Consider the following 16,623-nt stretch of genomic DNA (forward strand, 5'->3'; position numbering starts at 1 on the left):
CCTCATTTATGCGACCCCAGGGGGTCAAATACGCCTTTGCACTTAGTGCCAATAATCTCTCCAAGGAATCCTCTACTCTTTACTCGGCTCAAACAAAACAATCAGTGGCCAGCATAAGTTCCATCCACTGTACTGCTTTCACGTTTAAGACCAGTAGATGTAGAAATACATATAAAAAAAACAAGAAAAATTGCCTCCTATAGTGGAGTATCCTAGGGCCCCTCAATAACCTCAATCTGCTTGGTCAGCGAGCTAGGCAGTGCATGTTTAGAACCCCATGGTTATAAATAAAGAAGGCTGTGTCTGTCAGTGAACGCAGAGAAACTGATTTTACGGTAAATCAAAAATCCTATTTTTCTGCTGCCTTTACCATGGTGCTGTATTAATTGAAGCCATTCGCATTCAATGCAACCAAAGTGAGACGCAGCTTACAGAGGCAGCTGTGAGGAACCAGTTGCAGCACTGGAATGAGCATGATGGAGTGAGGAATAAGTTAATTTCCCCCAAATCCTCTGCCCTTAGACTAACCGAGCATTTACCCCTCACAATGCTGGTCAACTTCACTGCAAATGTGGAATTTTGAAGTTAAGCTTTAAGGCATTATTTTATTTGGTGAGTGTAGCCATGCAACCAGTCATTGCTTCCATGGAGTTTGAGCAAGCCTTGCTTGTCTGGGCCTAGCGTATTGCAAAAAAAAAAAAACAATAACAAAAAATATGTCAATCCATAGGAGGCATGAAAAAAATGCTGGGTAGCAAAGCTCCCCTGCAAGAAACAGCTGGAATGAATCCCTTTTGAGGGTGAACACCTTTTTGGCATTGACTTGGATACATTTTACAGAAGATTTGGGGAGAAAAGAGACTTATTTTACCTTCAAAGACAAGCCATCTACTTCAGGGACCAAAAAGGTTCCTTTTTGTTTTTTTCAAAAATCCTAAGATTAAGTGGATTTCCAAGAACCCCAAGCCTGCCAAAATGGGTAACCTTTTTTCTAGTAAAGGGACCCCCTACATGGGGGGAATGTCTTGTGGTCTTTGCGGCCATATGGATTCAAGATCTCTCTAAAATCTGTGTTCAAAACATTGTGTCCACAAACTACAGTTTCCCGTCTTGCCTCCTCCATTCTTTATGCCATTGAATGTTACCAACAACAAAGAAGCAGCCTTGTTTGCTGCACGTGACCTGTTGCGCTGGGGGTCATTGCATCTGGTCCAGAACCAGATTAATTGCATGGCTAATGTTGCCCAAACCACATTAAGGTATGTGGCCCATTCTGAACCCAAAGAGCTTGAATGAGTTTCTACATGTTCAAAAGTTCTGTATGGAAGTTGTGTGATGGCTTCTCTACATCAGAGAGACTTCCAAGATTCAGTGGACATCAAAGATGTCTACCTACTGGTCCTTATTTTTCTGCCTTATTAGCGCTATTAGCTCTTCTATGAGGTATGAGGACAGCTTCATGGGCAATAAGGGTGTAGTACTTAAACATATTCAGACTTCTCATGACCCCTACCGAATCCTCCAGATCTTCTTTCTCAAGATCTCATATACCATCCTGCTTTATGGTTGCTGGCTTTGTTGGCTTGGCTATTGAAGCCCAAATCCTGAGGGGTCTTTTTAGACTATGATCCCCACTTTGCTGAAGCCCTCATCTTGTAAGGTTTATCACCACACATCTTTGCCTGACCTGGGAAGGATAAGAGTCATCCCAGGAAATTCTTTGTGGCATGGGTTTTATGAAAAATGCTAGCTGCCTGGCTGTTTCTGACTTTAGCATGTTTTGTCAGTCCCACAATCATGCTTTGAATAAGTGCCATAAAAATGTCAGAACTACTTATCTCTCTATACTATCTATACTTGTTCTCATCATTGACTCTGGCATTGAAGTCAATGTGGCAGAATGACCGCTAAGGCTCAAAGGAGAGTTCAGTAATGGCAGCCTCCATTAGTCTGTTATTGCATTTTTAGTTTAAGGTTAGGAAGCACTTTTGTGACCCTCAGTTGTCCTATGCATGGCCTAATTATCCTAAGTGATCCACGGATTTGTTGCTGTACATGTCATGCCAATGTCCCATGTTATGCTAACACAAAGCTGCAATGAAGGTCTGCTTGTAAATTTCAGGAAAAGGTGGTAGCTAGGAAAATTATTTGGGTGTACCTGCTCAGTGGAAGTACGTCTCTTTTTAAATCTTTTATCTTTTCTATACCAGCTGCAGAGTGGCTAATTTTTTGTTCAAAAGGCATAAAGGTTAGTGGGTGGCAGCCATATCTACAAATAGTAATGCTGTTATAGCTGTCACATGTTATACACTTAATTATTTTTAAATTGTAACAACACAGGTAGAAACTGAAAAAGAAAATGTTGGTTTGTTCCAAAAGTGTTATGAAGTATGTTTCAACCAATTAAGATGGCCTTTTCACCTGTATGACATCACAAGAAAATTTTACATGAAGCTGATATGCATTCTGGATGTTTTACTCCCATGTGCCATGTGTTTTTTGGCACAGTATAAATGGCATATATATATATTTGTTCCAGTGGGACTTGGTTGTCGTCAGGCTTGTTTGTCCTTGTTGACCAGGTTGGCATCCACAAATGGGATTGTAGTGAATGAGCCAAAAAGTCACTGTGATTAAGTGAAAAGGCACCCATTACATTACAAAAAGTATACATGAAAACCTCCTTAAAGAACCTCCATAAAGTGTTTATACGATACAGATATGAAACAAATCCTCTTACATAAGTTGTACCTGTTAATCTGCAGCCTTCTCTCCTCTACAGCCTCCTAAAACACACTGTTTAAATAGGTTTTTCTCACCTCCAGAAGGCAGGGGGAGGGGATCTGATATCACACACTGCACAGCATAGAACAGGGTTGAATCTGAGCTCTGACTGGAGGAAATGGACATAACCCATTCTTACACGGGGAAACAGCAATCGCCTTCTTTGTGTCAACATGGACTGTCACAACTTATACCCATAGCAGAGAGAAAACCACTTTAAAGCGGGAGTCCGCCGGGACTCCGCGTTTTTTTTTTTTTTTTAAAAGCCAGCAGCTACAAATACTGCAGCTGCTGACTTTTAAAATAGTGACACTTACCTGTCCAGCGCGCCCGCGATGTCGGCACCCGAAGCCGATCTCTAGATCGTCTCTCGGGTCCTGCCGCCGCCATCTTGGGTATGGGAATCAGGAAATGGAGCCTTTCGGCTTCATTTCCCGGTTCCCTACTGCGCATGCACGAGTCGCGCTGCGCAATAAGGGCGGTCCCCGCTGCCTCTGGGATCTGTGTGTTTCCCAGCAGGCAGCGGGGCACTTGCAGAAAGGGGCGGGCACTTGCGGAAAGGGGCGTAATCTACGCCCCTTTCCGCAGAGAGCTATCCCGGAAGTGGGTGCAGATACCTGTACTGTACAGGTATCTGCACCCCCCTCCCCCCTGAAAGGTGCCAATTGTGGCGCCAGAGGGGGGGAGGGTTCCGATGAGCGGAAGGTCCACTTTAGGGTGGACCTCCGCTTTAAAGATATGTGTTTTAGATAAATCAATAAACTGTTTTCTGTAAGATAACTGTAGACACAGGAAATCAAATTCAGATATATTTTCGGATTTGGCAGACGGGGACATTTTTAAAATGCTATACAGTGGACAAATGTAAAATCTTCACCACTTATTTTTAATTATTTTTTTTTTGTACAGATAAATAATTTTATCTGAATGTGTTTTATATTTCTAGTATACAGTTTTTTTACAGTACACTAAATTGCTACACTATGAGCTGGAAATTAGACATGGAACAGTATTACATTATTTTATTACATTATTTTAAAATAGTTTGCTTTTGAGGTTGTGCTTTGGCTATTTTCCAGTGTAGAAAATTGCATTACATTGGCACTCTATGCGGTTTCAAAGCAGTCATATTTCAGCGTTTGCATTTCCACTGCTACACACGTAGGAAAATAAAGTGATAATGTTACTAATTAACAAGTAAACTTATTATAATGTGAACATCCTATCTTGCATCCCAAAATCTAGTGTAGTGTTATGCAGCTCATACATAGTAATTTAGAATACATTGATCAGCCCTGCCAGCTATAACCAGTGGTGCTGCTTGTGCATAAATTGTCCAACTGGCTGGTTACAAAGTTGATCTCCTGTACAACCAGACTGCCCATAAATGGATTGAAATTGGGCTGAATTTTGATCCCTGTATGACCAACCTTAGTAAGATGTTGCTATGGCTTTAGCCCATTTAAATTTGTAATAGATTTTATTTTATTTTTTTTGCTGTAGTAGCATTCAAGTTAGTTTGATTTCATAAGTTTAGTTCACACTAGTGCAATTTGTCATGTGATTTGACCGCTCAAAATCACATGACAAGTCGCACCACATTGCCGGCAATTGACCGCTTTAAATCGTTGCAAAGTCACAGCAACATTGACAAAAGTTCCTGCACTACTTTTTACAGTTTCATTGCAACTTGCTTTTACTTTTTTGAAATGAAGTCATAAGCTGCAATGAAAAAGCTGCAATGAAATGGCACATCAAAATTGCACAGATTGGCAGCTTTGAAATTGTGTTGAACTGCGCAATTTTACGTGTGTGAATCAGGGCTAGAATGAGGAAATACAGGTTTCTAGAAACCCTAATATAACCTTACATGATGAAATGTAAATATCCAATATAAGCAGCAAAAAAAATAAAAAAATCTATTTTCTCTGATTCTCAACTGCAGGTCAATCTCCAGCAACCAACAGCTGGACAATCGGTCAATAGCCAATTCCAATGCACTTGGCCTGTCTGTTGGAATGGAATAATTGACTTGCTACAATGCAATGCCAGAGAAAGTGGATTTTTTTTTTTTTGTGCTGCTCCTTTGTCATGACTTTTCTCAATTAGGATTGGAATGTGTTTTCAGTTAGTAAAGTGAGAGTTGAGGTGGCGATTCCCTAAAAACAACAATTTGATTTGCTCCGATCACATAATCTGCTATGGCTTATGTAGTGAGGAATAGAATTACTTGTACAAAGGCCTTGGAGCATGATAGTTGTCCAAGATCTTACATAAAATTTTGGATTTACTACCAAACAATAATACTAAAAACTAAAATCAGATGCAAGCAAACATCTATTCTTGCTGCTTGATAATCAGAGTTGTATGTTGGTTGTAGCTCTTGTATATGTTTACCTGTAGACTATTAAATGAAAGACACTACCTTTAGGCCTTAATATAATAGTTAAATGCATATTCATCTTTCTGGCACCTCCTCTCCACAGGAGAAGTCTTATAATTATTAAACAAAAGGTTTCTAAGCAACATATGAAAATGAGGGTTAGAATTGATCAGAATCAATCTGTCAATTAGCTAGGATCTACCATTTTTTTATGGATCTATCCATTATATGGATTTATATGTCACTTGTTAATCCACCTGACTCAAGACAGCGAGGAGCATTTTCATTATGGCATGTTTGGGATACTTTGTCATTCTGTTATTCACTGCTGTTATAAAGTGTAATGCTTTCCAAAACTCACGTGACCAAGCATTGGAACCTATGTCAGCTGAGACTGTGGATCTAAGGGAAAATTGTGACCGTGGAAGGAAGCATTGGGAAAACATTTCACAAACACAGGACACTAGGAAAAATCTCCCCAACAGAGCTTTAGACTAGTAAATATCCAGCCAAAGGTTTAGCCTTTTCTCATCTTTCAGGAATTAATAATAAAAAAAAAACTTGCCTTACATTAAATTTTAAAGAGCATTGTCAAAATATATATGCAAAGCCAAAAGGTTTTTTTTTTGTTTTTGTTTTTTCCAGAATATGGAAAGGTTAGGACCTCCACAAGATTTACCCTCATTATTGGTTCTGGTGACCATTGTTTTCAGCAGAGAAAGTCATTGCTCATCCAAACTTTTTTTAGTTGTCACAGCAGCAAGACGGGGAGGGCAAGTATTTAAATAAGCAATCCTGTTCTAGTGACGTCTGTCTAAGGGTGGCTATAGACTGTTCGAAATTTACCCAGTTTAGCACAAACTTGCCAAATTCCACCTGTATGTGTTTGTGTGGCCATCCAACTCAATAAGAGTCTAACACTAGATGGACCTCTGTCGAATAAGCAAGTTGGAAAACTTTTGTGGATTAGCGGCTGTAGCCAGTTGGGTTCTGCTGTCAGAATACAATGTCCTGGTGGGATGAGAATTGGCCCATCCTCTTTGGGCGGATGGAGGTATCTGTCTGACTAACTGAACAAAAAAATAAAAAAAAATCTATGGCCAGCCTAATTTTAAAGCAAAGATTGTGCAGCATTAAATAATAATCAAAATAAATTAATAAATTAATTTTATACGGTCTTAATGGCCAGCATAAAGTGATTGAAGATTTTTTTTTCCTTAAATGATAAACCCGTCACCTGTTCTGTGTAGTAGTTTTGCACACAGCGGCCCCGATCCTCCACTTCTTGGGTCCCTTGCTGGCGCTCCTGGCTTCTCCTGCCTTCCGAGTGCTTCGCTTGCAAGCCACTTGCTAAGGGTGTCCTTGGGCAGGCTCGATCTCGACACACAGTGCGGCTTGGCCCCATCCCCCCACTCCCTCTTCACTGGATTTGATTGACTCCAACTGCTCTCACTGTGCCCAGTGAGGAGAAAGAGAGCAGCGTTGTTGCTCTCGAGCACAGCGCTGGATCAACATTGTCTCGGAAGTTGTTTTTTTTGGGGGGGGGGGCTGCACCTACATTTTTGAACCTGCAGGTGATGCATTAGACCTGCAGGTGATGCATTAGACCTGCAGGTGATGCATTAGAGTAAAAGAACTTTAGCCTTTACAACCACTTTGAGGTGATATTCCCTAGTTTTGTACCCTAGAGATATATGAATGTGCCTGCAGTAAACTATAATGCTTTTACATTCTAGGCTAAATGCAGGACTTTTTTGAAAGGCAAAGTTTCTACATGTCTCACTTGATCCTGCCTCCTACACATTCCTATGTGCCTGTTGAGTCACAATGGGACAATAGAAATGTAGGGAAGGTAGCAAATGCGTGTAGGTTTGAGTAAGTGTATCTGATTTAAAAAATGCAGATTTTTATTTTTATTGTAGTATTATTATTATTTTGATGGCAAGGTCTGTTTTACCCAAAGCATTCTATATAAAGATTACGTAAATGGCAAATTAATTTTAGAAGTGGCTCTGGGGAAAAAAACGAATGAATCAAGTCATTAGTACTCTCCCTTATAAACGTAAATTATGTTCATTTTTCAGACAATTCCTCTTGTCTGCTTTTTACTAAAATAAAAGTATTGTTTTACATTGCTTGTTAGGATGATGTTCTTTTGCTTCAACAGTTGTGATTAGCTTTCAAGGGCATGTTTTTAATCCAGAGTTGTGCTTAGCCCTTGTTACCCAAGAGTACAACCCAACCTGAGCCAAAGCAAGGGTCATTGATCTCTTACATGATCATCAATTCCACTGACACTCATTACAAATAGATGGATGAACTTTGTACTTTGTTCTCCTGGTAAAAAAAAAAAAAAAGACATCGGCATGCATCTCCTAAAAGTGCTGATATTATATTAACAAAACTTTGTGTGTACATTTATAGTGCTCTGATTTCGTTATTCCAGGGCCCAAGCATACATGATGAGGAGACTGGATTGCCTTTAACTGGAAAAGCTGCACTCGAGGCTCTCTTGCAACACTACCATTTCTATGAACATGTCAGCAACATGACTAAAAACTGCTATCTGGAACAACACACATTTGACGTCAGTAATTCTACAGCACATGAGCATCTGAATTGTAAGTAAAACAAATATTTCTTTATTTTTATTTAAAGAACTCCGGAAATGTATGCAAAAATGTACTGGCTTATAAGGGGGTGACGTTCAACAAGGTGTATGCCATCTCGTGGACTTCTCTTGAATTTACAATTTAGACTTTTACAGAGAACCTGGAGTATAGTTATCACTGTAATCCCTGTGCTCCAACAGTTGACTTTCAGGTATCTTCTACAGAAGTTCAGACGTGCACCCGCCTCTGCTTTTCCTGTCTAATAATCGTGGAACAGAAAGTATTCTCTGAATAGACAACGGAGGGCTGGGTGGACAGAAGCTGCTGTTTCGCAGAGCTGCACCTACTATCAGAGTGCTATACTCTTAGTCCTCTGTAAGAGTGTAAATTGCAAATAGATCCACAAGATGGCATACACCTTACTGGACACGCCATTATAAGACAGCACAGTCTTAAAAGTGTGTACATTCCTGGAGTTCTTCTTAAAAGTCAAAGTTGGCCTTTTAAAAGGTTCTAAATGTTCCTTTTTAGATTATTGTAAGTGCACAGGCTTAACTTTTTGAATAGCTTATCTGTACCACATTATGGAGCGATATTTATTATCAAAGTTCTAATTTACATGCCCACTCCAGTCTGGTTGTTACTGACCTGTTTACTGTCTGACTTCATGCTAGGATGTGTTGTGTCCTGCTTCATAGTATGCTTAAAACATCAAATAGATAATGGAAGCCTGTCACCAAACCATTGCTCTCCTCATAGATTATATGTGTATTTTAGGCATGTTATTTACTTGTAAAATTTCCCCTTGTGTTAACAACCAAAAGCCCTTAGACTGCTGCTAAGCACAGCCATTTTGGATGTACCCCACCAGATTTGGAGCTGCACTCTAGTGGTTATGTATAGTATCCGCCTTCTCTTCGCTAGCAGCTACAGTAAAGGTTAGGAACAATAGGTGAAGGATAGAGGAGCTGGATCAGCACAGAAAGTATTTAGACATTCCCAGAGGAGGAGAGGGGGCTGTTCTAAGAAAACCAAATCTTTCTGAAGTAGTCAAATTTTCTAGCGACTTCAAAAGCACATTGCAAGTAAATAACAAAATCATTTCTAGAGAGGAAAAACACTGCAATTAAGCATTTAATATACAGTGCTTGATATTTCTGTACTTTACCTGCAATTTCTCTAGCTGATGATTGGGTCTTTCTAAAAGCAGTGTAAACTCTTTGGCCTTATGCACATTGGATGTTTGTTCTGCTGCTCTTAGGGGTGTCTGCCATTTTTTTCCCTGCCTCAGAATGCCCCTCTAGGTTAGTCTATAACTAGAACGACGGAACTAGAAAAAGGAAGTTCAATAGCCAGTAGCCAATAGCTTCTGTCTCGTAGTTGGATCTGAACATGCGTGATTTTTTGGAGTGTCGGAATTGCATACACATGATCGGAATTACCGATTAGAACGTTTTTCCGTCGGGAAAATGTAAAACATGCTATCAATTTTTGGCTGGCAGAAATTCGGACAGCTAAACTCCGATGGAGCATAGCATACACACGGTCGCATTTTCCGATGAAAAGCTCTCATCGGTCTTTTTCTGTCCGGAATTCCGACTGTGTGTACGCGGCATAAGGTGTGATAGAGTGCAGGGAGTGAAATAATAGGGTCAGTCGGAGAGATGACATAGTCAGCGTAGAGGCCTATTTTATGCGTTCTATCTCCAGTCGTAGTTCCTGATATGAGCGGGTCTCAGATTGCTTGAGCTAGGGGTTCCATGACTAGTGCGAATGTTAAGGGTGAGTGGACACCCTTGACATGTCCCATTCGAAATGTAGAAGGAGTCTGGGAGTAGTCTGGAAGTCAATACCTTGGCACTGGGTTAGGAGTAGAGGTCCCGGAGAAGCCAAATTTCCATAGGACCGCTGTCAAATAGGACCAGTCTAACCTGTCAAATGCCTTCTCTGCACCAAGGGAGATGAGCAGAGAAGGCATAGATTCTGGTGGGATGGAGCCACTGTTAGCAGTAACGTTGAAGGAGTGGTATAGATATGGGGTAAAGAGCTTAGAGAAAGTTTTATAGTACTCATTGCTGAACCCATCAGGGCCTGGAGGTTTATAAAGTGGTAGGGGCCGGCAATGGCTGTTTTGTACTTCTAATGGGAAGAATGGAGATGACAGGTGGTATAATTGGTCTTGTGATAGCAAGGGAAGGTGTTTGTCTTTCAGGAAGTTATCTAAGTCAGCAGAGGAGGGTGGTGGAGCAGAATTGGGTGAGATTGTATAATCTAGAGTAATAGGAGCTGAATTGACCTGCAATGTCTTTGTGTACCAAGATGGTCGGTAAGGTGTGGGATTTTAGTTTGTGTTCGTTTGCATTTAAGTTGTCTAGCTAGATAAGCTCCAGGTTTTGCCTCGTATAGGCCTACAGACACTGCAGTTACCAATAAAAGGGGGGGAGCAGCAGTCCCACACCCCCGCTGCTATTTTCTGGCCGCTCAGCTACAGCATTTGAGGGGCTGGGACAGGGTGGAGGATAGGAATAAAAAGGAGCCGATGCTGTTGCAGGGAGCTAAGCATGTTAAACTGGTGGAAGCTCTGGAAGCTGACTCATTCTTTTCTGAATGCACTACATTAAGATTAATTACAAAGGTCTGGCAGGCAGTAAAACAAGGAATGGGATACGTAGGACCAACAGAATATAGCCCACTGTGGGATAAGCACTTTCCAGACCTGACACCTATAGGTAAAGTAGGTGTATGGGAAAAGTGCGGTGTGGTAAGATTGGCCCAACTATATGAGGGGAGCAGGTTGAAGTCTTTTGAGGAGCTGAGGAGGGAGTATGGTGTTCCTAACAACTTGTTTTTCTGATACCTTCAGATAAGATATGCCCTACAAACACATTTTAGAAATCAAATGGTAGTTTGGTGTAAAACCCCTCTTATTCAAAAAGTGGTGAATAGGGAGTCATCTAAGGGATTGATATCTGAGATTTATTACTAGGGACGGATTGGTTAGAAATAAAAAAAGGTGGGAAGAGGATCTTGGAGTAAAGATAACAGAAGCACAGTAGAGAAAGATATTAGAAGGTAGTGCCCTGGTTTCAGCATCCCCTGCACAAAAAATGTCCCAGCTATTTTTTTTTACATAGGGCTTATTATACCCCGAAAAAAACTTTTTGGATTTGGTTATAGAGTGGACGCTAAATGTCCAAGGTGTCAAGAAACTGGGGATTTGATACATATGTAGAAGTGCCCAAAATTATTTAGGTACTGGACAGGAATAGTGGAAGTTATTACCGTATATACTCGAGTATAAGCCGAGATTTTCAGCCTCTTTTTTGAGGCTGAAAGTGCCCCCCTCGGCTTATACTCGAGTCATCGCCGTCTGACTGCTCGATCAGCGTATCGAGCAGACAGACGGCGGACATACTACAATTCGAAAGCCGCGCCTCCGCCTCCGCCTGTGATAGGCGGAACACTCAATTTCCCAGCAGTCAGTGTTCCGCCTATCACGGACATCCGCTCATCCTCGTACTACGGACGAGGATGAGACGATGTCCGTGATAGGCGGAACACAGGCTGCTGGGAAATTCAGTGTTCCGCCTATCACAGGCGAAGGCGGAGGCGCGGCTTTTGAATTTTAGAATGGCCGCCGAGGCGCCGACGAAGAGCGGCGATCCTGGCAAGGCACGGGACGGAGGCAAGGCAAGGCACGGGACGGAGGCAAGGAGGCAAGGCACGGCACGGGACGGAGGCAAGGAGGCAAGGCACGGGACGGAGGCTCGGGACACAGGCTCGGGACACAGGTAGGCTGGACACACACACACACACACACACACACACACACACACACACACACGGACACACACACACAGGGATGGATGGATGGAGACACACACACACAGGGATGGATGGATACACACACACACAGGGATGGATGGATGGAGACACACACACACAGGGATGGATGGATGGATGGAGACACACACACACAGGGATGGATGGATGGATGGAGACACACACACACAGGGATGGATGGATGGATGGAGACACACACACACAGGGATGGATGGATGGATGGACACACACACACACAGGGATGGATGGACACACACACACACACAGGGATGGATGGATGGATGGACACACACACACACAGGGATGGATGGCCGGACACACAGGGATGGACGGACACACAGGGATGGACGGACACACAGGGATGGACGGACACACAGGGATGGATGGACACACACACAGGGATGGACAGGCATGTCTCACCCTCGGCTTATACACGAGTCAATAAGTTTGCCAGTTTTTTTGGGGGTAAATTGGGGGCCTCGGCTTATATTCGGGTCGGCCTATACTCGAGTATATACGGTAACAATACTTTTGGGACCATGCTTAAACCGGGGGAGGATATATTCTTATTAGGAAAAATAGAAGACAGGAAGATATTGGAAAAAGTTAAAATAGCAGTGATAAGGGGCCTATTTCAGGCACGAAAGTTAATAGCCCAGAACTGGCAATCGGTAAGATCCCCCACATGTGAAGAATGGATAAAGGTGATGGATGATACAGTTGTGGACACCATGGCTGGATAAAATGGATTGTCCACCATAAAGGGTATCAATGGGTTGAGGTTTGTTGGCTAGTTCAAGTATGCGTATTTGCACAAGAAGTTTGTTCCTGGTGGTATTGTATTGTTTTTTCTCGTGGCCCCCAACTTAATCAGGAGGCCTTTTATGTAGGCCTATTGTGGGCGTTCCACGGTGTGGTGGGGTTGTCTATAGACCCCACATTGGATGTGAAATACTGTTGCAGTTCCGATGGGATCTGTTTTTGATATTGGGGGCGTGTAATAATAGGTGTTGAGCCTCCAAATGGTGTTGTTTTTTGGTTGTGAGTGCTGGAAACGGCTTCATTGAGATCGGTGCGTGGTCAGACCACATAATAAGTCCAATTTTAGTTTCTTGGACCAGTTGTAAAGAATGTTTCTCAGTAAAGAAGAGATCTATCTGAGAATATGCATTTTGTGTGTGTGAATAGAAAGTGTAATACCTTAATGTATAAGTTGTCTAGTGAGGGATCTACAATTTGGTTAAAGTCACCACATATGATCAAGGGGCCTTGTTTGAAAGGTTCCAATTTCTTCATTATGGTTTTGTAGAAGCAGTGCTGATTGGTATTGGGGGGAGTAAAGTTTAGCAATAGTCTGGTTGTTGACAGCAGCATTTTGAATTATGAATCTGCCCTAAGATTCAAAGAGTAAAAAAATGGTTGGAAGGAAACCAAGGGGCATATGGTGAGCATAACCCTTGCTTTTTTCTTGGTGGAGTTGGCGACGTAACAGTGCAGGTATTTGTGGGTACAGGAGGGGGGTTTTGCTGGCGATTAAAATGGGTTTCCTGTATGCATAGTATGTCAGAAGTTTGGGCTAATGCTTCCTTCTGTAATAAATGTTGTTTTAAGCCTTTTGCATTGATGGATGTAAAGGTGATAAACATCTTGGCACGTATTTAGTGGGGAGGTGTAGAGATTGTGCTTTCAGTTGTTGTACACAGGTGTAAGAGGTGTTGGACCTGTAATAGTCTTACACAGTAGTTGAAATGCAGCTAACAGTCTAAATTTAACCAGTGGTACAGTATTACAATAAACAGAACTGGTAAGAAGTAAAAAAAAATATATATATATATATAAACATAAAAACTGTAAAGTGCTTGGCATTTTTTCCTTCCTTCTCGGGGGGGGGAAAGAGAAAAGAGCACAGTCAGTATTGCGCTCATCAGGGACATTGTTGAGATAAGAGAATGCAGGCTTGTTAAATCAAAAAAAATTATTTTTCACGAGGCATCTCGAGGGAAAGGAGACATAGGACGTTTTTACCTGCTAGTGGAAGCAGAGGTGTTGCGCCTGGTATCCTGGTCTTGTGATGCTGGTCGTTCAGGCAGTGGGTCAGGTGGCGGTGAGGTAATTAGGCCCCAGTTAAGCATTTGTTTGATTCCATCCTTGGGAGTAAAGATGTTGGTGTTTTGGTTTTTGTATGTGACTACCAGTTTAGTGGGAAAGCCCAATTTGTATGGGGTGTTGTGGTTCCTAAGGATTGCAGTGGTCTGGGAGAATTCCCTCCATTTTTGAGCCGTGGCAGTGGAGATGTCTGTGTATAATGACACAGAAGAGTAGGGGTCAGGTAGTGGAGAGGTGGATCTGCCAGCGACCATGATTATTTTTTTATTTTTTTCCACCTGAAAGAAGTAGTTGCGTGCTAATATGTCATGTGGTACAGATGCAGGGAGGTGGTTAGGTTTGACAATGTGATGTGCCCGTCAATAACCATGTTGGTTTGGCAGAATTGAGGGATGAGCTTGAGGAATAGATGTTGGATGTAGGGGGATCAAATCGGGAGGTTTAACAGTTTCTGGTACACCCTGAAATGTAATGTTGTTCCTCCTCGAACGGTCCCCTAAATCTGCAACTTTACAGTGCATCTCCTCGGCGTGCTAATAATGGGCATCCGGTGTTTCATTATAGGCCTCAGTGTGTTCAGTAAGTTGTTTTTCCAGATCATCAGTGCGGTCTTCTACCTGATCAATTCTGGAGTGTAACCTGGAGATTGAGGACCTCAGCTCATTGCGCATATCATTCTGCAGGGACAACAACATGAGCTTTGAGAGTGTGCTCAGATGCAGGTTGATCAGAGGCAGGCAGAGTGGCTAGGGAGTTAGAGTGAGCTATTTCAGGGCCTATAGCCGCTGGAGGATCCCAGTGTTGCTTTTTGAGCAGGGGGGCTTTGTTAGGGAAGAGGGCTTGAGATTGACCGGCTCTCTTACCTCAACTGAGAGGTAAGCTGAGAGGAATCTGTGTCTGGAGCCGTGCTGTCCATCTCCTCATGGCTGGTGAGGTGGTCCTGTGAGTGTCTGGTGTCTGGGGAGGAGGCGCGGGGCACCGTGTCGGTGTCATCTTTGCTGTTCTGTATGTCAGCTCTATCAAAATAGTCAGTGAGGCGGCAAGGCTTGTGTGTGGTGGCATTTTTCCTTCTGGACATGCCGCTTGGGTGACAGTTGGTTCTTTTCTCCCCTGGTGTGACAGAGAGGGGGGGGGGGGATTTGCTGAGAATGAGTGCTGTGGGTTGCTGTATGTCCCACGGCTGAGCGGAGCTGAGATATCAGGCGGGCCATCTCGCTCCACGGCCAGCCATGCCCCCCTATTTCTGGCTTTTTGGTTTGCGGGTTTCAAGACTGTAGTATGTGCTCCCTGAAAATAAATGATTTGCTGCTGTTCAGTTTGTATTCACATTAAGGTGGATTCATTGCACATTGACCACTCTATACCATAAAATTGAGAGAAAATTTAGGACAATGTTTCCCTTCTATCCTAAGTTCTATATCAACCTTAATTATAATAGAGTTGCTCTTATATCTCTAGGGCTGCAGTAGTGAGGTTCATCATCTGAAGGTTCTGAGCTGCCTTCCAGTATTGTATACATGGAACTGAACAGTCATTAAACTCCCCCCAAATGAATTCAGTAATCGTCCATATGTAGAGTTCAGTGTTTGAGTTCTATCTGCAGCAAGAAGCCAAAGGCAGTTGCTGTATAACTGACCATAGCAGAAGCCTGGGACCTGTACATAACATTTAGAAGTTAATGTGGGGTTGATTTACTAAAACTGGTGAGTGCAAAATCTGGAAGTTGATTTTGCACTCTCCAGTTTTAGTAAATCAACCCGTATTTGTTTTAACGTTAACATTTTTTAGAAAAAAAATGAGATGGCTTTGTTTGACCTCACCTTCTATAAATGCTGCTCACCTGACTGTCAAACTCACCTAATGACGTTACCACTTTCTACGAAAGCAGGCATATAAATCAGGAAGTCTGACTTCACTCACCACGTGCTTGTTTTAGACCGGTCATTCAGAAATCCTCTGCATTTCAATTTCAGCATTATTTTCCTTTTTTTTGCTTTTATATATGTATGAGTTTACAGTAATATATACTGTATACATTGCTTGCTGTGACCATTTTTTATCCATTGTTGCATGTCAGCACAGTAGATCTCCAGCAACCTCTTTCTGTCAGGGTTACAGCATGGTGGGTTTTCAGGACGGTGACAGTACTGGACAATCCCTGTGCAAAGTGCATTAGCCCCGTCACACCCTTTCTAGTCTCCGATTGTAAATGATGTGATTGTTACAACGTAGAACAATTGAGAGACCGGAACAGAAATTGCCTGAGAAAAGACCTTCATGCCAGGATCACCTCTTATGTTTATGAAAGATGCTGATTGAAAAAAAAAAAATTGAAGGTGACCGACTTTCCAAAATCCTCACGCTAAAGCTTAAATGGGATTTTGGAATATGGGTTTTTATATATTGTACGTATCTCTAATTCTGCCCTCCACTGTGATTGTTGTTTTTTGGGTGTTTTTTTTCTTGCATTGCAAGTGCATGAAGTCAGTATTTGATTTTTTTTTTTTTTTTTGATTTTTTTAGGCTCTGAAGACTCCCTTTATTTTTGGAACAGCATATCCAACATCTCTAGCACAGCTGGTTCTGAATCAACATTAAGTACAATAGTAAGTCTTTTGTATTGCTAAAGTATCAGTACAGTTGTAGCTTATAAAAGGGGCAAACCTTCTACTTTCCTTAACCTCTTCCTGCCTTTACGCATATATGCAGCCTCACAGAAGTGGGTCTTTATGCATGGAGCCACGTATATATGCATATCTCTCTTTGGGCTGAAAGTGTGCCACACAGAGCACTCCCAGCACAGAGACCGGGCTCTTGTACCAATGATCGGGCCCGGAACTCCTGATCGCTGTGATAGCCTATGATTGGCTATTATAGTGATCGGTCACTGTGAGC

The 16,623-nt window shown here is 42.2% G+C and overlaps 1 protein-coding gene across 1 annotated transcript in view; it reads left to right on the plus strand.

Annotated features, from left to right (window-relative positions):
- RTTN (rotatin) overlaps positions 1-16,623 on the plus strand; it is a 314,933-nt gene that overhangs the window by 209,667 nt on the left and 88,643 nt on the right. Inside the window, exons 34-35 of the mRNA XM_077492379.1 lie at positions 7,614-7,788; positions 16,252-16,334. Coding sequence (XP_077348505.1) covers positions 7,614-7,788; positions 16,252-16,334 — 258 coding nt within the window. The remainder of the gene's footprint in view (positions 1-7,613; positions 7,789-16,251; positions 16,335-16,623) is intronic.

Source organism: Lithobates pipiens, unplaced genomic scaffold (assembly GCF_037356315.1).
Source record: "Lithobates pipiens isolate NorthernLeopardFrog02 unplaced genomic scaffold, aLitPip1_a1.2 Scaffold_19, whole genome shotgun sequence".
Lineage (NCBI taxonomy): Eukaryota > Metazoa > Chordata > Amphibia > Anura > Ranidae > Lithobates > Lithobates pipiens.